The sequence below is a fragment of the Tasmannia lanceolata genome, unplaced genomic scaffold, assembly GCF_043159265.1.
Source record: "Tasmannia lanceolata isolate RefF3 unplaced genomic scaffold, GAP_Taslan_0.1 ptg000002l, whole genome shotgun sequence".
NCBI lineage: Eukaryota > Viridiplantae > Streptophyta > Magnoliopsida > Canellales > Winteraceae > Tasmannia > Tasmannia lanceolata.
In genome coordinates, this window is record NW_027518679.1 from 22,313,556 (window position 1) to 22,339,454 (window position 25,899).

General features: G+C 37.5%; 1 protein-coding gene across 1 annotated transcript; it reads left to right on the top strand.

Annotated features, from left to right (window-relative positions):
* The first annotated feature begins 566 nt into the window (after positions 1-566).
* LOC143882909 (uncharacterized) lies at positions 567-18,013 on the top strand. The gene is made up of 5 exons (XM_077386292.1): positions 567-943; positions 2,786-2,863; positions 4,006-4,105; positions 9,430-9,572; positions 17,715-18,013. The coding sequence occupies exons 1-5, from the start codon at positions 671-673 to the stop codon at positions 17,922-17,924; spliced, it is 804 nt and encodes a 267-aa protein (XP_077242407.1). The 5' UTR covers positions 567-670; the 3' UTR covers positions 17,925-18,013.
* Positions 18,014-25,899: the final 7,886 nt, after the last annotated feature.

Sequence of the window (25,899 nt, forward strand, 5' to 3'; positions counted from 1 at the left end):
TAAGAGCTTTTGTGGTAGGGGAGCAACTTGGGTTGGTCTCAACCCAAACCTGATGGGTTCAATTCAATTTTGGCTTGGGTTGGGTTGGCTTTCCTCAGGTTGGGTTTCGGTTGAGGCCTTAGCAACCCTTGGGTTGGGTTGGGTTGGCTTTCCTCAGGTTGGGTTTCGGTTGAGGCCTTAGCAACCTGACCTGACTCAAGCCCGACCTCCGTCCTCTAATCTTATCATAACTTTCTTTGCGTTATGTTTTTTTCTTTTATTTTTCTGCTTGGCCCTAGGTGAACCCAAACCCAACACGACTCAACTCAACCCGACCTGATTTTGGTTTAGATAGGTTGGGTTAGTATTGAGAGACCATCCTCAAACCCAAGGCTCAGGAGGGGTCGGGTTAGAGCTGACGAAATGCTATCTCGGATTGGGCTAGGGTTGATCCAACCCGGCCCGAGTTGCACCCCTAATAAATTTTGAAGCCGAAATAACATGGTAGTGCCAATATAAGCAACTAACCTTTCCTTATATTATAATAAGCACGCGAGACATTGACCAATATTTTTTAAAGTAGTTCTCCCTTCCTCAGAAAGATCTTTCACCCAAGTAAAACAGAGATAGAGAAACACAGTATGACCAGAGCCTCACAGACATTCTTCACTCAATTTCCTTTTCTCTTTCTATGGCTCTTTTTTCTTCATTCTCTTCAATTGTTCCCATCTCCATCTCTCCTCTTCCTCGTCGCCCTCCTCAAAGTAATAATTCACCTCGCTTTTACCGTCCAATCTTTAACAACTCTCATCCTAGTGAAACTGTACCAGCCTCTTCTTCTCCAATCAAACCCTACGTGGAACCATCTGGACCGTCCGATGGAAACTTCAATTATGCCCTAGCTAATCCCACCACCAACGGTATGCGCCAGCTCGCGCGCTCCACTGAATCCACCATCGAGAGGGTAAATCTTCTTTAGGGTTTCGTTGTAGTTCTCGAACCCCTCTATATTCTTCTCTTTATTACTGCTATTGCTATAGTTTATTCCGGGTTACATTTGCTTGAATTCTCTTGTAATTTTGAGTCTAATAATCGGTTTGGCACTCATAATCGGTTGTCATAATCTTAAACGAACAGGGCTCTGAAAATTATTTGCATAGAATCTTGCAAGCAAATGGATTTAAATTTATTTGCAAATAATGGTGTAATAGTTTTAGAAATGATATAATTAGGCCCTGTTTGTCAACCGATTGTGAGTCCAAAAGTGACTATCATGAGTCTCATAGACTCACAATCGGTTCTCAAATTCCAAGACAAACAGGGCTTAGGGAAATGTGATTATTTGCAAATAATGGTATAATGGTGTAAAGAGAGTTGTGATAAATACACTAGAGGGGTTGGTCCATGGAAGAAAAGGGAGTGAATATATCACTTCAATATAATTAATCGCTTCCAAAGCGACTTTAATGACCCATTTGAAAATGATATTAAATCAAACAATTGTACATGTAAACGAGGATCCATTTTGTTGGGATCCAAAGATGCCCTTAATCTTGATGATTCACCTTTCAATGATTTACTTCCAGCTTATGTTTTTCAGCAATATGTTCTGAAATATTGTTGGCCTGATTGGCTGGGAAATTCTAATTCTAATGGTTGTATTTTTGGAAATTCTTACTGATTAAATTGAGAAAATAACTTCTAGGTGATTTAGATGGGCAAAAGACTGTGGTACACCTCCTATAACTTAAGGGACTTAAAAAACACCTAAATTAGACATAAAAATTAGAATATGTCCTAGGATGGTCCCCATCGTAGCAGTTATGGGCAGTTAGAGTAGGTTTGCATCCGTTCTTTTCTTGATAATGAGATCATTTAGGGGCCGTTTCGACATGCGGATTTTAGAAACCAGGTTTTAGGTTGAAAACAGTGTAAAAGAGAGTTCATGATCAAGTTGCTGCATGCTGCGCTGACAGCGTTTCTTGGATTTTAAGTAAGAAAACCAGGTTTTAGAAATCTCTCCCGCATCCTGAGATTTCTAAAACCTGGAAACATGGGATGATCTGCTGCTCTCTTGCTGCTGGAAAGAAGGGCGAGAAATCAAAAAACGACTGCTGATCTCTTTCTACTCTTGTCTCCCATGTACAATTTTGAGGAAATCCAGGTTTCTAAAATCCGTGTATCCAAACAGCCCCTTAGTGAAAAGGACATTCAATGAAAGAAAATTAGATGATAAAGTATTCATATTGTCACTAGATTCTTTGGTTTCTTGGAGAAATATGCTTGAAAATTCTAAATAGCAGTGGAGATACTTTTGGTTAACTTAAAAGCATCAGATTAATTGGTCAATGTCTTGTGCATTTTCAAGAATGACCTTGTATAAAACATGGCTTTGGTTTCCATATTTTTCAGCTAGCTGATAAGGATAGTTGGAGTAGCTTTGCATTCATGGTAGTCCCGATAATGGTATCACTTAGTGCATAGGACATGTTTAGAGAAAGAAAATTAAGTGATAAAGTTTTTCAGTCACTAGATTCTCTGCTTTTATAAGTGCTATGCTACCATGTTTGCTGCATCTAGGTAGAATCCATATTAATGATTTGAAATTTAGATACAAAATGAACATAAGATATTTACAAAGCATTCAAGATAGGTTCTGAAATTTGAAGCATGCTTGTTTGTGTATCAAGTTCCATTATTCCACTTCACACTGTTAGAATTCACCCACAAGCTTCACTTCAGAAATGTTCCGATGATCATTTTAATGTGCTAAAAATCCGTTCTTGCTTATGCTTTCATTGAGCAGGTAATCTTTGACTTTCGTTTCTTGGCACTTCTGGCTGTTGGGGGTTCATTAGCCGGTTCCTTGTTGTGCTTTCTGAATGTAAGTTCTTATACTATGATGCTACTTATTTTCCAATTGACTCAACTCAACTCAACAACTCAACAAAGCCTTTGTCCCAAACTAGTTGGGGTCGGCTAACTTATTTTCCAATTGACAAAATATTAAATCTAAAGTCTGCTGTATTTGGAATTCCTAGTGACATATGACCCTTGCAGAGTGCAAACATGATGAGGATCTATTTTTGTACCAATAGTAAAGCTTGCAATAGATAACTCTTTTGTCAATTATTCTCTCATTAGTCAGTTCCTTGTTGTGCTTTCTGAATGTAAGTTCTTATAGTATAATGGTACTCATTTTATAATTTAAAAAATGCTAAATATAAAGTATGCAATTTCCGTCATTCCTTGTGACATAGGTCACTCGGATCCCCTGCAAACATGGCGATGGAATTTTCATCTTTTGTACTAATGGTGGAGCCTGTATTAGATAACTTTTTTGTGAATTATTCTCTCCTTTCCCCCATCACTTAAGCCATTAGGATGCTGCTTATGTTTATTTAGGATGGTTCCCATTAATATTAACCAATGGCATGCTTGTAAATAAGACAATTATTACTAGGGAACTGATGATACCTGGATGACCATGTTTTGATAATGGGACGAATCACCTTGTTTTACATTTATGTAAAACTATTCATCACTAGTTCCACCATGTGATGTCGTACCTATCACAGCCGGAATGTGATTCTGATTTCCCTTAGCCTCTGAAAACTACATACCATGCTGTCAATGGGTTTGAAATTGATTACATGTCACGTTATTAAACAAAGTGTATAACTGTAGATAATATGCAATCATGGTTTTAAATTTCGGCCGAATTACGGAAATTTCGAATTTTGGCCAGGATAGAAATTTAAAACCGCAATCGAAAATTAAAAATCTCGGCCAAAATTATAAACTTTTCACCGAAATTTCCACCGAAACCTAAATTGCCACCGAAAATTTCACTGAAATTTCGTTTTCGGCTGAGGCCAAAACCGAAACCGAAATTTCAATCCTTGTATGCAATCATGTTATGGTAATTTCTGATATTGATTCAACAAATCTGAGTCATTTATTTACAATTTTTTCTTTAGGATAGATTCCATCAAGCTGATTATTGTTGATCTTTCTCTTGCATAGGGTTGTGTTTACATTTTTGAGGCATACAAGATCTATTGGACAAGCTGTGTAAAGGGAGTTCACACAGGGCAGATGGTTCTGCGATTAGTTGAAGCCATAGGTGAGGTTATTTTCAGTTTCGCTTTAAATGTGCATTTTTTTTTTATCTAATTATTAATTGATGATTTGTCATTTTGTTGTAAACACATGTTTTAACCTAAATTATTCGTCATGTTCAAGAAGATTGGATGAACTGTTTGATCTGTTCTTTATTCGTCATGCCGGTTTGATCTTTTCTTTATTAATAGAGATGAACTGCTTTCCTATTATTCGTCATGTTCAAGAAGATTGGCACCTTTTTTCCTGTTACTGTTAAGAGAAAATAAGCCAGTGAAAAAAAATTAAATCTGCCTTTGCATGTACCTCTGTAGCAAGGACCTTGCACCAAAGGTGCCAGTCCAAGATCTCTATCTTGCACCTGCTTGGGGAGCTCTTCTTGCTCCTACCACCAAATAGTGCTTAAATAGAGTTAATTTGTGCTCTTTGTAAATATTCAAAATAATAAAAAAAGGGGAAAAATACAGATAAACCCCCTCAACTATGGCCAAATTCCACTTCTAACCCCGTGGTTTCGAAGTTACCAAAGACACCCCCTAAAATATTTGTGGGTTTTTTTAACGTGACGGAGTGGACAGAGAGGAGGAAATGACTATAATGCCCATGCCCTCATCTTCTCCAACTAAAAGTAGGGTTTTCATACGTGAAAACTGAAAATTAGGGTTTGATTCAAACCCTTGTTTATTTATCAACACAAACCCTTGATTTAGGGGTTTTATTTGTCTTCATTCACATCATTATCATGCTTTGCACAAACACCCTAATATTTTAGGGCTTTTTTTTTGTCTTTGTCTGTGTTTTTTTCTTGAAATGTGGGGTTTGATGTAGCCATGGAGTGGGTTTTCGTTGTCTGTGGTGGAGGCGACGGCGGTGGTGGCCGGAGATGGCGGCGGCGACGGAAAATGGCTTAACCCTAATCCCTCTGCAAATGGCTTAAAACCAGTGACAAGGGTATTTCTGTCCTCAAAATATTAACCATGGTTAGTTTTAGTCATTCCGTCAGGCTAAACTAACGGACCGTCAACGGAGGGGGTCTACTTAAAAATGCCAGAAAGTTGAGGGGGTGTCTTTGGTACCTTCGATACCACTGGGTTAGAAGTGGAATTTGGCCATAGTTGAGGGGGTGTATCTGTATTTTCCCCTAAAAAAATAGTGCTCTTTGTACCAGTTTGCATCTTCTGGATTCTGATCGCACAGACACTAAATTATTACTCTTTTCCATATTTTATTAAGAGAAATGATAGTTCGACCCCACTTTCGTTGCATTTTCTTATAATGGATAAAATCAAGATGAACTGCTTTGCTATAATCCATGCCTGTTTGATCTTTTCTTTACTGTGTACATTTTTCCTGTTACTGTTAGAGAATATAAACCAGTGAAAAAAAAAATTAAATCTATGTATTTGCATATACCTTTGTAGCAAGGACCTTGCGCCAAAGATGCCAGTCCAAGACCTCTATCTTGCACCTGCTTGGAAAGCTCTTCTTGTTCCTACCACCAAATAGTCCTTCCATTGGTCCGTCATAATTTCAATTAAATAGAATTAATTTGTGCACTTTGTACCAGTTTGCATCCTGGATTCTGTTTTCACAAACACTAAATTATTATTATTTTCCATTTTTTATTAAGAGAAATGATGATTCAACCCTCCTTTCCATGCACTTCCTCCGCCTTTTCTTCATCTTTTCTTGAAAATAACATTATTTTCTAAAAAATACAAATAAAAAAAGGGGTGGAAATGCATCTATTTCTAAAACAAGACATAAAGTGTGGAAAACCACGTCCCTTTTATTAAATTCAAATATGTACTTTACTTTTTAAATTTATCCTATGTGGATTCCCCCGAGCTCTTGTTTCCTAGTTTTTTTGAGAACCTTCACTGTGCTTCTCTATATTCAAGCTCCTCTCCACATCTCTAGCATTGTCATCTCAGTTATTCATCCATTATCAGTTTGAACTTTGAAGTTCTTGGTCCCCTATTTTACATTTCGTGTCTAGTTTGGAGTGCGAGGCTTGTGAGTTAGGCATGCATCTGATAGTTCCTTTTTTTTTCTTAGAAATGATAAACATGAGTCAGTTCATTTAGATATTTGGGGACCAACTTGAATAAAATGTTTATCTAGTCATTCATACATTGTTATATTTGTGGATATATGTGATGCTAGAAAGATCTGAAATGTTGACTATTTTGAAGTTGTTCCATGAAGGAAATTGAACTCAATTTGGTAGAAATGTTTGTGTTTTATGTTCTGATAATGGTATGGATTATTTGTCCCGTGAGTTCCAAAATTATCTTGGTGGTCTTGGAATTTTCCATCAAGCCTCTTAAGCATATACTCCTCATAGAGTGGCAGAACATAAACATGGCCATATTATTGTTTTTTCTATCTTGGAACTTAGCTGGGTACGTGGGCTGGACCCTTAATTATATTAGGGATTGAAGACCTGGTGGCTGTGTAAAAATTTTGAAATTTTCGGTAGGTGGTACTGAAAATCAAGGTGACTGAAAAGTGGTGCCAAACAGTCTTTTCCAACCCAAAAGACAGTTTTGTCCTCATGTGCAAATAAAGCATAGAAAAACGTCCTCTTCATCTCTCGGTTTCCATTTTTTCATCTCTGCAACTCCAGAGAAGAGGGAGAAGAAGAAGAGGAATAATAAGAAGAAATAGAAGCGGAAGAAGAACAAAAGAGGAGGAAGAATAAGGAAAAGAGTAGGAAGAGAGGATGAAGAAGGAAAAAGAAAAAACGGTCCCGGAAAAAATGGAAGTGGTCAGAAGCATTAGACAGAATGGAGAAGAAGAGGAAGAAGGGAAAAGAAGAAGAATCGATGCTGAAAAAATGAAAAAGAAGAGGAAGAAGAAAAAAGAAGAAGAATCAACTCGGAGTCATCACTCATGTCGGTTGACTTGGGGTCATCTTGGTCTAACTTAGGGTCATCTCGGTCTGACTCGGGGTCATTCTCGGATCGACCCTAATTTTGACTTGAACGGCCCTGAGTTCGACCAAGATAAGCGATGACCCCGAGACAAACCAAGATGACCCTGAGTTAGATCGGAATGACCCCAAGCCAGACCGAGATGACCCCGAGTCAATCCGAGATTCTCTTAGACACTTCTCGATCTCTTTTATCATTTTTTTTCTGAATACTACTACCACAACTTTACAATTACCATATGTTTTGAATTTTACCCATCCTAATATTAAGTTTTTTAAACGGAAATAAAATTTTATATCTACTTAACCTATTAAAATATAATATATATTACTTGTTATAAGTTGTAACCATATTTTTATGTAAAAAATAAAATTTGATAATTGATTAAAATATTTTGGCTAACTCACAGATCATTCCTTTTGAGGTTTGCCGAACCCACACTCGATACCCGTGTCGGATTCCGACACCTGTATCCGTACCGATGCAACATATATATATATATATATATATATATATATATATATATATATATATATATATATATATATGTCTTGTCCTTTAGCCGGCCACAACTAGTTTGGGACAAAGGCTTTGTTGAGTTGAGTTGAGTTGTATATGTCTTGTCCTTTGTGGATGACTTTCCTTGGGTTATCTGTAGCTCTCTCATGAGAGTAAAGATGAAGTATCCAACATCTTTAAGATCTTTTGCATGATGATTTAGAACCAGTTTGGGACCAATATAAAAATCCTTAGATCCGATAGTGATGGTTGATGGTGAGTAAATTTCTCATGACCTACAGCTACAGGGTTTCTGTTTGAAAATGGTATTTAGTATAAAACCACATGTCCTTTTACTCTCCAGAATAATGATGGCTAAAAGGAAAAAATCATCATCTCCTTCAAGTCACAAGATACGCTCTCTTGGGAATGAGGTCATGTGAAATTTATTGGAATGAAGCCATTCTTACAGCATTCTATCTGATTATTCGAATTCCCTCACAAGTTTTGAATGGTGAATCTCTAATTGAAGCTCTTAGCTAATTTTCCCCATTGTTTGTTTTCAGTCCTAAAGTGTGTTTTGTTCACATTCTGGGTCCAAATAGAGCCAAGTTGGGAGCTCAGTCCGTTGAGTTTGTCTATCTTGGGTATTTCAGTTTAAAAGTGGGATATAAATGCTATTCTTTGGGGCCAAAAGGCAATTCATATCAATGGATGTCAGGTTTCATGAGTGTGCTCCTTTTTCTCATCCCTCGTTGCCATCAGCATGACTTGACCAACATTGTATTCCTTATACAATTCTCTTTGATACTGATATTCCAAGCATCCCAAATTTCACTGAAAAGAAGCTTCATGTTTGCACTAGAATGAAGAAAGAAGCCGAGTCCTCCTACATCATAGACAATCATCACCAATCTGAGCACCAGGTAATAACTTTGCCCCTACTTTATTGCCTTCTCACACCATTCCCTCTTTTGACTAAATATTGTCTTACGCAAGGGTAAGCATTCTTGTACTTCTCACCCTATTGCTAACTTTTTTATAGAATCCTTATCACCTTTATATAGAGCATAGTTGTCTTCTCTTTCTTCAGTCCAAACTCTCCCACTAAGGTTGTACAACCATGCTTGGTATTGGGTTTTACCCAATGTTGGTCATGTTTTGAACAATTATGTTGTATTTTTATCCCTCTAGCATTGTCTATGAAGATCTATTGGGTTGGTTCTGTGGTTTTCAATTCTATAGCAAGTTTTCTACATTTGGTGGATTCCTAGTAGTTTGCTTTCATTAGAATCAATCAATCTTTTATAAAGTGTAGGTCTGCTACTGTGAGAACTCTTTAAATTCTGGGAGATAAATTGGTATTGATCATGTGCTATCTTTATACAGATTTATACGTAATATGTATAAAGAATAAATGAATCCTCATTATTCTACCTTAATGGGGTGAAAAGACAAATTATCCCTAAATACACAAAAAAATACATCTACTACTATGTTTACATGGTTCAATTGACCCGTCTGATTCCCGTGGGTGCCCTACTTTAGTATATGAATTTCCTGGGGAGTAGTAGCATTTTAATATTTGTTTATGGAAGGTCACAAGATTTAGTATCTGAATTTCTAGAATAAAAAATGATTCTAGACACAAATAATTTTGTTCATTTATATTCACCCCTTTGAATTACCAAGGACTTCAAGCTTTTGCATACATGAGGCTGTTTTGCTTTATAATGATTTCATTATTTACTATGTTGATTCTGATACAAGAACATTTTTGCTGGTCACATCAACCTTAGTGGGACTGCAGTACCAGTAACCCCATGTATTACTTAATAGAGCATGTTGCTTTCGATTAAAAATTGGTTGACGTTTCACTTCTTTTCTTCTGCAGATGTTTATCTTGCCGGCACAGTCATGTTAATATTTGGCATGGGCCTATATGGACTATTTATCAGTAATGTGCCACTTGGGCTGCCTTCTAATGTCGATCGTGCGCTGAAGGGATCTTCCTTATTTGGAATGTTTGCTCTAAAGGTAGTTACATTCGCCACTTAAATTATACATAACTTACATGAAGATTTTGAAAGTGTGAAAGGTTTCTTCATTGTTGTTACTCATGTTCCTCCATTACTTTCTTTCACCAAAGAATTTATCTTTTGCATATTGCAAGTACTTATTTAGGTGAGCATCCAATTGCCTTGATAACTATGAACTGAGATTTTTCTTCTCTTGCTATTGTGTCAGATAAAACTTTCACACTGTTTTATATTCCTGTTCAATGCATAGATTCAGAGACCCTCTAGTTCAAACGAATATCTGTTGCATATTGAAAGTATGTATTTGGATGAAATTCCAGTTATCTTTATGTCATTTAGAGTTTTACTTCTGTTGCATATTGAAAGCATGTATTTGGATGAAATTCCAGTTATCTTTATGTCTAGAGTTTTACTTCTTTTGCTACAAATTTCATATTATGTTTACATGCTCCCATTACATTTGGAACATATTCAATAGTTTAAGAGTCTGATGAAACACATAACCTATTCTGTGTTTTTTTTAGGCTGTAATTATTTTTAGGTTGACAAATAAGGACATTTGACAGAGCATTGCCAGGGGCCTCTTATTAAACTTGACTGTAGAATCACCTTATTTATGCTCCACATGAATCCAATCTGTCGTATGTTGCTGAACTAGATCAAGTCACACCCAAGATTAGACTTTCGGGAGGAAGACATTGTTACTCAATACTGGTAGGCACAGCAGAAGGCCTTGGAATCTACATATTACAAAAATTTCATGTCCCTTGTCGAATTCCAAGATCCCTATTTACTAGATTTCGTTGGTGTTAAAAAAAATAAATACAATTGGGATTATAAAATATACCAAACGATTTCCCAATTGTGCTTGATCTACTCCTCGCTTGGCTTTGATGCTTCTCAAGCACGAACACCTCAGAAGTCGGAGTGATGGCCTCTCTTTGATTGCTTGGACTATGGAGGAACTCGAAGTACCTTTCTTCCCAAAGCAAGGAATTTCTTATTGAAGAATTAGAGAGAGAAATAACTTGAAATAATTTTGGGAAGGAAGGAGAGGAAAAATGTCCAACTATCACTCTCTCCTTCTCACCACTTGTATGAAAACCGTAGAAGAGTTGGGCATCCAAGTTCCAAGATGCCTTGGACGACCAACTCTCCTTGGTTTCCTTTTCCCAACATATTTCTGATAATAATAAATTATTACTATAAGAGAGTTTTGCAAAAAGAAATCTCTCTCTCTCTCTCTCTCTATCTTATTTGTTTCCAAAACAATCACTTTTATAAGGAAAGTTCTTTTCTTTTAATTTACCTCTCTCTCTCTCTCTCTTATTCAAAAAATAGAAACTGCTAGCTTCCCTTATCTATTAATTGAGCGCATTAATTAATTTGGGAACTATCCAGAGTAGAGTTTCAAAATTAGAAGCTTACTCTTCCCATGAGAATTAATTAAGTAATCTAACTAACTAATTAATCTCCATATACCACTACTATAGTATATACACCTAAATGTATACACCATAGGTACAGTGTAAATCCTCCCTGTATCCAATATAATTGATCTCATCTGTCCATGCAATCTATAAAATCTGAGACCTAGATTCTACAAAAATCCTCAAGGGTCAAGCAAGTAATGAGTGGGATCGCTGCAGGCTAGGAAGCACGAGTACTCTCCCGGGCTCCCGCACCCGCACCCGGCACGTATGGGGTGCGGGTACGTCCGGGGTACGTGCCCCATTGTTTAAAAAAAAAAAAAATGCGTATCGGGTGTGCACCTAAAACGTCCTGCTGCTCCTCTTTCCTCTCGTGCTGCTTGTCTCTCCTCTCCTGTACTTCTCTCTACTTTCCTGCACTTGGTATTTACATGTAAGTAAAATAGTAAATGTCTTTACTATTTTATTGTCCATTTACTTAAGATTTACATGTAAATAACGGAATACCCCCCTTTTGGGTTTATTAAAAATAGTTTCAACACCCAAATCTAAAAGGAAAAAAAGTCAACTCTCCAGTTCTAGTACAAAATTCAAAGAAAAAGAGTCGGGTCAAAATTTTAACTTTCTTAACTTCCAAACGGTGGGGTATTTTTCAAATTTTAAAAATTCATAAAATCTATTTTGTCCAAACATTATTAAATCCCAAAAGTCTGGTAAAAAAAATCTCATGGTCTCTAAAAATTATTCATCTTGTCAGGCACTGGTCAACACACTGGTCAACACACTGGTGACAGACTTTTTTTTCTAATGAATGATGTATTGATGTCTCATGTTATGAAATATGGAACTTAATCACTTCTGAAATGAAGAGTGTTAAAGTATAAAAGATAAATAACGCCTTTCTTCAACAGCTTAAGCTTTTGGAGAAGTTGGTAAGTTAACATGGTATCAAAGCCAAAGGTCTCGAGTTCAAACCTCCCGGATAGCAAAAATCCACATGCGATGGTTAGCCCAAAGTGGGACCACATGTGCCACGTGTTTGCCAAGTAGGCCACATGTGCGGGGGAGTGTTAAAGTATAAAAGATAAATAACGCCTTTCTTCAACAGCTTAAGCTTTTGGAGAAGTTGGTAAGTTAACAAAGAGTAATATTAGAATTTTCCATTTTGGTGATGTTATTGTTATTTGATTGCTCTACAATTATTTTTATTTTTATAAATATATAATAAAATATTAAAATATATTATTATATTCGGCGTACCCGAACGTACCCGCACCCGGTTTTTTTTGGCAAATCACATACCCACGTACCCGTGTCGTGTCGTACCCCGTACCCGTACCCGTGCTTCATAGGCTGCAGGGGTACGATAGCCTATCCTGCAGGGATACGATGGCCTATCTTGTAGGACTGCGAGAGCCCCACTGCGACCTCTCTCTATGGTCTGGCTATTGTCGCATTTAGGTGAGTGGCCCCAGTAGGACGTTACCCTGAAGATGGCCGTCAAATCTTCCAAATACCATCCTATGTACGTCCTTCCTCCATATCCTCACGTATTGGGCTGGCCCTATGGTGGTGGACACGACTACCTCCTTGGCCCGCACCAAGGTATACCTTTCAATCCACACACCTGGGCCCACAAGTGCATTTGCAAATTCTTTTGAAACCATAATATATATCATATACATATCAAAAATCTTTTGATAAACAATTTATCAAGTCTTCTCGTCAGGCTATTTTAGGATGGACGAAAAACATGGGAAGATTCCATGTCGGGCATCCCTATTGACTTCGTGGGTTACCCTATGACTGAGTACTGCCTGAGTACCATTGTAAGGTAGACCAAAAAGCCTTGGACTGGGCCCACAGACCGAGTGGGTAGAATAGCCTTATCTTTATTTCATGTCGACGGGCTATTCTAGAATATGATCCCGTTCAGTGCGTGAACTATTCACTGTACCCATTTTGCTTGCTTAGGGTCCACTATCCTAGTGGCCGAGATTGGCCACCCCAATGCGTGTATGGAGGCAAGGTCTGATGCTGGTTGTAAAGAGCTAGAATGTCATATCTCTCTGCCCCTAAGGATCTGTGAATCCATGGTGTAATGACCCAGATTTGGGGCAAATATTTAGACACGATTTTTTTTTTCAAAATTCCAAAATCAGAATCGGTACCCCAAAAAGGGAAACAACAACTAAAAAATTCTATTCCATTAACAGAATGTATATTACATGATTTATCTCAACCCAAAAAGAAATCCTATGAGTGCTCTCTCCCATCCTAAGTGTCATGTAGACCTGTTCATCGGAAAGGCTCCTTCACTTTCCTCACCTACAAAGTCTGGAAAATAATCTAAATCAAACAGCAAGCTCATGTGACTGGCTTGGATAATAAAAGTGACAGGAATGAAAATCTGCATTATAAAGGTGTTTCTCATGGCATTCACATGTGATAAGAAAAAGCAATAAGAATTATAAGATTTATTGCTAAGGATAAATAATATCAATAAGCATGTGAGAATGTCAAGGGAATATACTAAAGATGGCAAATCATGAAATCATATAAGAGAGCCTCAATCATAAAATAGTACATACAGAGACAGGTATCATGTCATCTCGATGATGTATATGGGTCATATCTATCTCCTCATAAGTACATACACGATGAAAATCATCACGAACCTGTCGGTAAGTGGCCACACGTAGCTCTGTTGCCTTCCCGTACTATAGATTATGGCCGAAAAATAAAAAGTCCTACCACAGGAATTTCTACAGGGATAATCAGTTAATTCAATGACATAAGTGCATAAAGAATGCGAATAATCATAGGAAACAGAAATATAATCACAAAAATCAGAATTGTAACTAATATTATAAAAGTCAGTCATCACTTGCCTTGATATTGAAGCCTAAGTCCTGACATTGATATGAAGATGGGGATCCTGAGGTCCAAAATTAATAATTAGCTTGGTGTCAGCTTTTTCTTTTTTTCTGTCTTAAGTTATTTAACCTATGCCTATTATTCTCGTATGTAATGTCTTTTTATTTATTTGTTCAACTACTCTCTATGTGGTCCAAAAATCATATTTTTCATACCCTAAAATATATATATTTTCATCAAAATACTCTAAAAATCTGCAACTAATCACGAAATAAAACTACGAAAATCAGCCCTTAATCTTGCATTAAAAATCATAGAAATCTACACTTATTATGCCCCTCTGAAAAATCAGCACCTATTTACGTGCTTAAATACTCAAAATCAGCACCAATTTAGGGATATAAAACAGTGAAAATCAGCAACTAATTAGGGACGTAAAACTTTAAAAATCAGCAATTTTTATGGTACAAAACTTTGTAAAATCAGCAGTTTTCATGCCCTAAAAACTAAGAAAATATGCATGTAAAGAGAGGTGATAAAACTTTCTTTAAATCACACATTTGGGTTAAAACATATATAAACAAACTCTCCAACACCTTAAAATAGATTTAGTAATAGTTTCACATAAGAAAAATAGGATTTCTACATTAAAACCCCTAGAAAGAAAATCAAAAACTCTTTTCTTGTTTCAAAAGAAATCAAGATCCATGTGAAATACATTTAAAATTCTAATTTGAACAACCAAAAACACTAAAAGCAAAAACACATCAATTTTACACCAAAAAATACAAAAAATAAGTTCCTAGACACTTTCTCGAAGAAAAAAACCAATCGATACAAAACCGTAGCTTTGCTTCTTCCTTTCTCCTTTCTTCTCCTCTCTCTTTCCTTTTCCTTCAATTTTTAGGTGATTAAAAATAACACTAGATGGGTTTATTTATAAATTTAGCATAGAGTTTTATTTCAAGAAGGATTCTAATTATTAGATTCCTAATTATAATCCAATACTAATTTAAGGGTGGAAATATCAATATTGGGTCTCCTAGCTTATTAGGTATTTAGGTTATATTATGTTACTTTTACATTTTATTTTTTAAAATAAAACAACCTAGCTGTCTAATAAGACAAAACTCGTAACTATGCCTAAGCCTAATAGAAAAATGGTCATAACTTGCTCAAATCACGTTCGAATCGCTAAATCTTGGGTCCGTTGGATAGGTATTCAAAATACCCATCTACTGAGACCAAAATCATGTCGAATGGACAAGATTTGATGCCTCAAAAATAGGTTATACTAAAAGTGACGAAAATACACTATGACCGTCGATTTTTAAGATCGTTTAATCTAATACGGGATAAGAAATACACAAGAATCTTACAGATTAGGGATCGATCCAATATCTAATTTACATATCCAACGGTCCGAAAACTCAAAATCACAGATCTATCCGTTAATTTTTGATCGAAAGATCTATGATCTAGATTTAATTAGGATTTGTATCTTTACAGGCCTTTGGTGAGACCGGGTCATTACACATGGGCATGATATTCCTACAATGCTACCCAAGGACAAACATGCATCATTGTGAAAAGAACGTTGCACATTCCTTCAATGTACCCATTAACTATCATGAAATTCATCAATTAATCGTATGCATTACACAATGACTGACTTTTAGGGAATATACTCTAATAAACAAACTTTTAGGCATTCTGTATTTCCGTATGTAGTTTAGTGCTAATACTAATTTCAAGAGTAGCAAGGATGGACAAAAAACGGGGGATACAGAAGAGAAAATTCCTACTGAAACATATTAGTAGGAACTAAAATATGAGAAAGAATGTGGTTCATATTAGGAGGAACTGAAATATGAGAAAGAATGTGGTTCCTCAGGACTTGGTGGGTATTGATTTCTAGTCCAAAGTTCTGAAAATCAGAATCAAATCGTAAATCGTAACAGGGTTCGAATTGTATCGAATCTTAAATTAGATCGTAAATCATAAGATTTTTTCAGATTTATATATAAAATGAGAAAGAATATTAAAAAATAATAAAAAGGTAAAAAATAAGATTAAAATGAGTACTTATATATTTTCATTTGAAGTTATTAAATTAAATATAAAATTCCATGATTAGTAATCTGAAGCACAAACCATATTCATCGCACAATAAATTACTAAACAATGCACAAACTATATTCATCATATACTAAATCATTATATAATTTATCACAACAATAAACAAAGCACATACTCAAATCTATAATAATCTTCATACAAAGAAATCTCAGCAATAAACAAAGCATTTTGAAATGATTTTCATTTTGAAATCACAATCAGTTCTCAAAATCCAAAACAGATAGAATCGAAAAAATCGCACGATTCAAAGTCGAATCGAACTTGAATCGTAAGATTTTATGAAAAAAGATTCTTTGTTCGATTTGAATCGTTCAATCCATGAATCGATTTGAATCGTAAGATTCAAATCGTAAATCATAAGATTTTTACAACAAGAAGTCATCTTAATTACAGGTTTGGTCTTGTTTAGACCATGATCAATGTTTCTGAATATATGAGTGATAAATCATAGTAAGAATGAGTTATAGTTGAGATGTTTAATGCAAGGTTGCCAGGGCGGGAATCGAAAGCGGGATTCGATTCGGGATTTGAAAGCGGGAATCGAAGGCTCCTGGGATGGTTTGAAGCGGGAATCGTGGGTTTGCCAGAGAGTCGACGGAGATTCGCCGGGGAATCGCGGGAGACTCGCCAAGGAATCGCCGGGAGTCGCTGGGGATTCGTAGGGAATCACCTGGGAATCGGGGTTTCCATAAATTGGGAATCGAGGTTCCCAAAATTGGGAATCGGGGTTCCGACGGAATCGATTCGGGATTCCCCAGAATTGGGGAATCGAATCGAATCACGATTCCGATTCGCGATTCGGGGAATCGCGAATCCCCACCCTCAGGTACGAATCCTGCTTCCCTGGTTTAATGACCGAAGCGGTCTGCATGGATTTGACTTTAGACCATGCTCTAAGTACATTATGCATGGGTTGATCTTATTGGTAATTTTAGGCCCCTTAATTATAGAAACAATACTGATAATCTTAATTTTTTTTCCTATAAATCATGTCAGTCCTTTACCAAGAGGGAATGATGTAACCAACAGGGAAGGATGGGTCACTGCCTCCCTGCAACCCACCATCATTTTCAAGTTTGATGTCACTAGTTCAATCTGACGAAAAGGAACCGCATTCGTGGCAGTCCCTGCAATAGTTGCTTTTGTGAATGGCTTATCACCGAGAAGCACAGGATGTGGGTTCACCAGTTGGATAATGAACCCCTAGAAAACGATCATCGGCAAGGCCAGAGACACATGGTCTTTCAGAGGAGGAATGCCTGTGATAACACTATTGTGTGCTGTTTTGTCTCTGCAAATGGAAAAGATGGGTCTCCATTCAAGGTTGACTACCAGAATGTGTTATTGGCAGGCCTGAATTGGCCTGGAGATGGAAGTTCAAATACTGCTGTCTGCTTCCAATAACCTAGAAATGTAAATATGGTATTCCTATTCAACAATGCCTAAAGCAAAGACAGGAAATAAAGAGCTTCTTGTCATTTAATTTTTTTTTTCTGAATTACGGACTGCTTAACTTTTCCTAAGATCTTTTTTGGGACTTTCATACTTTTCCTTAAAGGTTTAGAATTTCAAAAAGCAATGACAGGAAAGCCCTGATTTGAACTTTGTTCATGAATTGCTTTGTTATTGAGAACTGTATTGGTTGAAAGACATTCTCAAAATTTTGTTCTTTTTCCATTGTGTTCTGTTTGCAGGAAAGGCCCAAATGGATGGAAATCAGTTCACTCGATGAATTAAAGACGAAGGTTGGGCATGTCATTGTCATGATTCTTCTTGTAAAGATGTTTGAGAGGAGCAAGACAGTGGTGATAGCTACTGGTGTGGATCTTTTAAGCTACTCTGTATGTATTTTCTTGTCATCTGCCTCGTTGTACATTCTTCATAATCTTCACAAATCAGAATGAGCAGCATGTTCTACTTCAAATTACTTGTTTGTGAATATATCCTGACAAGTTATAAAGTGAAATAAATCTATTGCCGTTTTCTTATTATAGTTACATAATGTAATTTTCTACACTTACTAGACTTGTTCTTTGGGGAGGTATGGGTATATAAAGCAAAGGTTAAGTATGCATGAATATCATCATTTGGTTTCTGTTGAGTTTTACGGTGGTGGGAGGTGGGGGCCCACTTGATCCGACCGCTGACTGTTAATGTCAAAGCAGCTGGGCCTGCTCTGATCACCTAATCTCCGATCATGATTGATTCGATTTGCACCATAGATCTATGGCCCGCTTGATCCTAGCACTTTCTGTTAATGTCAAAGCAGGTTGGCCTGGTCTGATCGCCTCATCTCTGATCTTGATTGATTCATTTTACACCATAGATCTACCTTTCATGCTCTTTTATGGTTTTATTTGGATGATGAATAATGGATCTCAGAAAGCTTAATCATGGCATGGAAACCAAATGGATTAATGGTGACTGAATTGCATAATTCATGGAAAATGGTGGTTGTTGTAAAATGAATACCACCAATCCAAATTGAAGGTTTAGTTTAAGCAACTACTATTCATGGTAGATGAAGGTTTTTAAGTAGAACAAATTTTAACATGTATAGTGATTCAAAGAAACATTAATTTTGCAAATGGTGGTTTTTTAAGAGACCACAATGTAACATAGTAGGTTTTTTTTATTTTCAAAAATGAATTGTCTTATAAGCTCTTTGACTTGTTGGGAAACTCCTTAAATCTAAGAATTGACGTCTTATAAACTCCTTGACTTGTGAAACCCCTCAAATCTAAGAACTGTAATTGAGCCCTAGCTTTTCATATAATTCTAAAAAAATGTTTGTCCCCATACAAGTCCCTTGTAATGTGTTCTTTAACCATTCTTGTAATTGTCATTCTGTAAGTCAAAATCAATTCTTATTCTTTGGAGGGCTTCAAGGATTAGAATCATGCTCTTTAACTCACTCTCAAGAATTACTTTTTCTATTTTTCGGAACAGAATTAAGTTCTCCTATCACCTAAAAATTTGATTCCAACTTCCAAGTACATGGATCAAAACAACCCCATCCTGTATCTTAACACAGTCTCGACATTACACCAGAAAGTATTGTCACACCCTGTGATTTACTAATTCAACAACAATCCCAAATAACAACCAAGTTACTCAAGACTAGGACTGCTGGTGGCAGACGGCGAGCATCCTCCATTGTTATGGCATGCCTTCTCACACAAAAAAACAGGCAATGACTACTAAGTTTTCTCTAGTGCAAGGCCCTCTACGCCCAACAACTCGATACTCTGCTTACACTTACGATCTCCAAGCCTCTCGTCAAACTACTAAGTTTTCTCGTCATGCCCAATTTTAAACTCACTCGTTCGCATCACGAGTTTATCGAACACAAGGCCCTGCATCTAGTGCAAGTCCATCCAGTGCAAGGCATGTCAATTCGTCAAGTCTCATTACCTTGCAGCTCAAGTTATAAACCTATGCCACGCACCAATCCGCAGAAAGAGAAAAGAAGAGGGGGGGGGGGGGGGGGGGATAGAAAAATATCCCTAAAATTCATACAAAAAAGAATAGAAAGGAATAAGTACAAGAATAATAGGAGTCATATATTTTAAAATAGTGGAAGAAGAAGAACGATCTGATCAAGAAGAAGAATGGAAAAATGGGAAAAAAATTAAAAAAAACCCAAAATAGGTTTTAATGTGTGTTTTTAATCCTAATAGAGCCTTTTTTATAATTTTTCTTTTTCTATTTTATTTCTTCTTCTACTAGTTTAGCTGGAGAGAGAGAGAGAGAGAGAGAGAGAGAGAGAGAGAGAGAGAGGCAATTTTACCATTTTCTTAGTCAAATTAAGACCCTTGTTGTTTGGGTTTCCGCCATGAAGTTGACACCATGTGGCCATTTGACATTATAGCGCAAGTAGTAGGTGAACTTCTGTTTTTCCTCAGAGGAAATATGGCTATTTAAAAATCGTATGGTCTTTTAGAATATTTTGATTCTAGAAAAGACTGTACAAATGGACCCTTATTTCTTTCAAAACAAAAAAAGGAAGTTGCTAGCCACTTTGGCAGAAAGCCATTTCGTGGCGCGTGTGATGACAGCCACGTATGTTGAGTTGTACTCATTTAATTCATAGACATGGCTGTCATCACATGCAAAAGCCGGGCACAAAATGGCGGCTAGCAAATAAGAAGTTTTTTGGGATTTTGGTTGCACAGAAGCTCGGCCGTCGGAATTTGTTATGGATTTGGAATGCCATTCCACGTTTGGTTGTCAGAATAGTATTTGACTCCCTTAGATGTCTTCCGTGTAATAATTACTTGTGTGATGATGTGGATTCCATGTCCCCTCTAAAAGCAAATTCAAAACTAGAGAATTTTGGTTGAATTTTCTAGGGAATGATGCTATCTTTTTCTCTCTTCCCTATATCCCTCTATCTCTATATTGGTAATGACACCCCTACTTATTCTCTTACTTTCCGAGGATATGCCATGCAACCAAACACTGCTTCACTATTTTTCGAGGTAATTCTAGACAAATCAAAATGCTTGTCTCCTCTCGTTTGACATCATATTCCACTACTTTTGCAGGAGAGAACAGCCAGGCTCACTTTTTAGCAGATTTTCTCTAGTACAAAAGTGAGCCGCGGATGAGTTTCCGGGGAAATGCCTAGCAATTCCCTTGTTTTTATTTGGAAAATATCATAGTACAAAAGGACTCATTTTCCATGTGCACAGTAATCTTTTCCATGGACATCGCTGGTCATCATAAATCCAATCTATTGCCCATCAAACACGATGAAAAAGGAGTACATTTAGGCGCCATTTGGATTGCAAGGAAATGAGATCTCCTTTCAGGTTCGGACTTAGACACATTGGTTCAGCATCCGACAGTCCTATTGGGTTGCTTCCTGATGGCATATTAGATCAACGGTCTTGATTAGCAAGAATATGTGTAACTAATCCATCTCTTATTTTTACATTGGCTAGAAACTCCTAGGCAAAAAAGATCATAATTTTTTGAATTTCTTAGAAATCCTTTTTGCCCATCTTGTATTTTCAAACCTCTTGAAAAAATATTTTCTAAATTAAGACTTTCAAGCCAAAACTCCCTATGTTTTAAGAGGTGTGCTAGAAGGTTTTAAGAGGTGTGCTAGAAGGCGCCGGTCAATCTCAGCCACTGCTTTTTCTGAATAGGTGAAAGCCAAAACTCCCTATGTTTTAAGAGGTGTGCTAGAAGGCGCCGGTCAATCTCAGCCACTGCTTTTTCTGAATAGGTGGCCAGAACATGATTCACCTTACCGGTTTTTCTGAATAGGTGACCAGAACATGATTCACCTTACCGCTTTTTCTGAATAGGTGACCAGAACATGATTCACCTTACTGTGGACTAGTAGACCTGGCAAATAGGTAGGCCGGGCCAAGTTTCACCCAGCTCAAACGAGTCCGGGTGGCATGGGCTGGGTCTTAAACAACTCGAAATTTTACGGGTCACAATTTGGTGAACCCGGACCCTTGGGATGATCCTAGCCCGTGGATCACCCGGTTTTTTTCCCCACACTATAATAGGATGATCCAAACCGTCCATATGATGGGCCATAACGTAAATAGCTTGTGCCCAAAAAATCATTTCCATTGGATGATCCTAGCCCTTTGATCTATGGAGGAATTGCATATTATTATTTATGGAAACTCTATAGATCGGAGGGCTAGGATTATCCTATGGAAATGATTTTTGGGACACAACCTACTTAAGTTGTGTTCCATCACATGGACGGTTTAGATCATCCTATGTTGTGGTCCGTAGAGTATTTTCTGAAAAATACGGGACTATAAGGGTTTGCACCGTATAAAATTGGGAAATGATAAATTCACCCTTTTTCTTTACTTAAGACACCTAGTACCAGTGTACGTAGGAACAGGCCCATTGAATTCTTCTGACATCAAGTACATCAGCCCCTTTTAGTGATTGATACACTGTTGTTGGCTGTCCCTAGTAATCAAAAGGGGGTGGTATATCACTTCCCTATAAAATCTCCACCATTTGGCTTTTTACCAGGACCTGCGGGTCCACCTGGCCTGGCCAAGTTTTGAAATTTTAACGGGTCACTAATTTAGTGATCCGGACCTGTAAATTACGGGTGGGCCTGGTGGACCCATGGGTCCGGGTCACTTTTTTGCCAGGTGAGTGTATGATGAAAGGGGTGGTCGTATCATTTTCGATTTCCTTATTGCGGAGTCCATGGTGTAGGGGTGGTCGTATCATTTTTTCCGTTCTTTTTTTCACCGAAACAAGGCACTTTTGAAATCACTCGTCATAAGGAGAAGTGTGACTCCATGTGGCGGTGGCAGCACCATGCAATCTTCGATGCCTCGTACAATTGATCTCGTGGTGGGACCCACGCATTCAATATCATCCTTCTTATAATCTCTTTTAAGGTTGCTGATATTGGCACTCTCATGTTTTAATAATTGCACAAACTCAGCTTGTCTTTTCTTTTTTAAACGACAACTGAGAGCCACTTGGGAATTGGAATAACCTTAGAGCTGTTAAAGGCCCTGCTCGTTTTAGATTGTCAAAACCGATTATGGGCTCCGCTCCAAACTGATTACTGGAAAATTAAGGGCTGTTCATTTTAGATAATGACAATCAATTGTGTCCAAAACTTTTTATTGGACTCAAAATTAACTTTGAGTCAAATAATAGATTAGGCCTCACAACCGGTTGCAGATAATAAAAGACAAGATGAGTTAGTAAAACTATGGAAACACCTTATAAATAATAACAAACAGAACTCACCTTGTCTTTTAAAATTTAGGGCCCGTTCATTTAAGATTATTACAACCGATTGTGAGTGCTAAACTGATTATTGGTCTCAAATTTAAATGTCATTTTGGGCATCTCTGGCTGCCAAGGAAAGTTTTTCCTGACAAATCGCCATCTCGAAGTGTAACTTGCAGAGAAATTAGGAAACAGAATCCCCGAAACAACGCTCCAGTGAAGAGAAGTTGCTAAAAAGCCAGGACATGATTGATTCGGTTTTGAGTAGAGGTTTCTCTTACCGGATTTTTCGCAACTTCTCTTCATTGGAGATGTCGTCTCCGAGATTTTGTTTCCTTATTTCTCTCCAATTTACACTTGGAGATGGCGATTTGTCAGGAAAACTTTCCTTGGCAGCCAGACGTGCCCTTTGGGTCCAATAATTGTCGGTTGCTATAATCTTAAAAGAACAAGGCCTTAACCAGCTGTCAAAAGCTATTATAAGTCTCTGAAAGCTCTCAGTTAAAGGTCAAGGAATAGTTCCTTCTATTATCAAAGCATAGTGTTGCCAGCATCGATACCTTTTATTTATGGGATTTGCTAGGATCCATCGCAAAAGGCATTTCACTATGTTGCAAGCGAGAGCAGCCACATAGGCTCATTTTCAAACAGATTTTGTCATTATTTATGAGGTGGCTGCTCTTTTGCAACAGACGTCCCGCGTAATGCCTGGAGTGCCTTTTGGAAGGACCCTAGTAAATCCTTTATTTATGGTGATTTGCAAGGGACGATCGCACAGAAGGCAAGAGCAGCAAAACTAAGTATTAAATAGATAAACGACAGCACCATATAAAATCTTTTGATATCGGCACTACTTTGCTTTGATAATGAACAGAACTATTCCTTAGCCTTTCAGTGAAATAGCTTTTGACAGCTGGTTAAATTACAAAAGACAAGGTGATTTCCATTCGTTATCAAATCTAGGCACCGCGACATTGGTAGCCTAAATAAACTTGATATTAGCACTACCATGTTTTGATACTTGCACTAAACCACCTTGTCCTTTCCTCTCGGGAATTGTAATAAGCCTCTGCCGAGTGACAGCGAGTTAGGTAATAAAAGACAAGGTTAGTTGGTGCAAATGGTGCGAATATACGTTCACTAAAATTGAATACAGAAATAAAGACCAAGAATCTGGCGTGAAACTCATGTTCACATGTTTCTACCTTGAATTTTCCGGTCTACTTTGCTAATATTAAATAAAGCCTTATTTCCAATGCACCTCCCTCAACTCTTTTCCTACCCCCACATGTTTCTACCCTGAATGGAAAAAGCTCCAAAAACAAAATATCAAATTACATTAAAAAAAGGGCAAAAAAAGGGAAATGTTATCAGCACTACTGTATATTTTGATGAGGGCACTCTCACTTTATTAGAAGTACGGTATGGCCCGCACCATATGATGATCCAAACCGTCCATTAGATGGGCCACAGCCTAAATAGGTTGTGCCCCAAAAATCATTTACATAGTTTGATGCTAACCCTCCGATATGAATGTTAGAGGGTTGACCCTAACCGTCTATAGATCGGAGGGCTAGGATCAACCTATGAAAATAATATTTGGGGCACAACCTATTTAGGCTGTGGCCCCCTCTAATAGGCAGTTTGGATCATCCTATGGTGTAGGTACTTTTAATAAAGTGAGGAGTGCCCTTACCAGAATAGAGTAGTGCTAATAACATTTCCCGAAAAAAAAAATAAAAAAAAAATCCTAAATTTCCATGCTCTCCTTGGATGGAAGTGAGGAAGAAGGAAGAAACCCAAAATAGAAGAAAAAAAAATAGAAAAAAATAAATAAAAAAAGACGAAAAAGAAAAATGTGAGTATAAGCGGCCCCATCTCCTTGGATGGAAGAAGGGCAAGCAGTTTCCTGGAAACCTTTTCCTCCGATTTCCAGGAAACATTTTATTTTCCTTTCCCGGAAAAACAAGTGAACGAGCCTTACCAAAAAAAACAGAGGAATCCATCCATAGCATCTATAGCTCCCCACCTCATCTCCAAAAAGAAATCCTAAGAATGAAAAATTTCCTATTGAATAAATAAAATAGATATATGCAATCAATCCATTTGGCAATACCCAAAAGAAAATGAAGAGAAAGAACACAAAATGGCCTTTTATCAATAAATTTTTTCGCTTACACAACATAACAAAGAAGCATTTCTTCCGTAGTATCTCCCCCAAAACCACTCTTAGGATTGAAACCCCACATATGAGCAACACCATCAACATTAGAATCCACGCCGGAGTTCCGGCCACCATCTCCGTTCCGGCCACCGTCGGCGTGTTCTTCGCTGTGTGGGGGTTTGTAATACATACGAGCAGTTTGAGGGCAGTGAGAATGGAATCGAGCCACGATCCTCACACCCAAATCCAACATCTCCACATATTTCCCCATCTTTCTCTCTTCCTCTTTTCTATTATTTCTTGTCTTGCAAGAAAGGGGAAGAAGAAACAAGGAGAGAAGAATAAGGGTTTGGAGATTTTTTTTAGATTCAGAAAACGTCCCAAATGCAAGAGCCCATGAGATGTGGCAATTTGGGCTAGGGCTTGGACATGTGGGAAGTAAAGAGGGCGGCTATTTATAGACCCCCTTTTTACTCTTTTCCTCTCTTTTCTTACATTTTTGGCCCTTGAACTCCAGCACGAGAAATCGGACCTGAAGGTTGGTGGGAACTAAATTTGGCAGGTGGGTGGGGCCTTTTGTTAGGTTGGAGACATTAGAAATTGCCCACGATCTTCGAGAGGATTTCTCTACAAGAGAAAAGTACGGAATGTGGGCCGATGATTAGTGAAATTACGAATTACAGGCACCTTTTAAAACAAGAACAAAAAACGGGCTAAACTTCGAACTCGGGTGAGAAAAAGACCCTAATACCCTTCTGACACCATCAGGACCAAATTGGACTTCTTGGAAGTTGGTCCTTCTGAAATGATGTCAATCATCCTCGTTTATTGGTCTATTCTGTTTGCAGATTCCTTCTTCTTGTATCTGTATTGTGCTGGTGGCATATCTACATTATACCGGTTGCGTATACTATTCATTTTCGGTGGCACACAGTTTATGGCGTACCTATGTTATAACTATTTGTATTGTCCTTCAT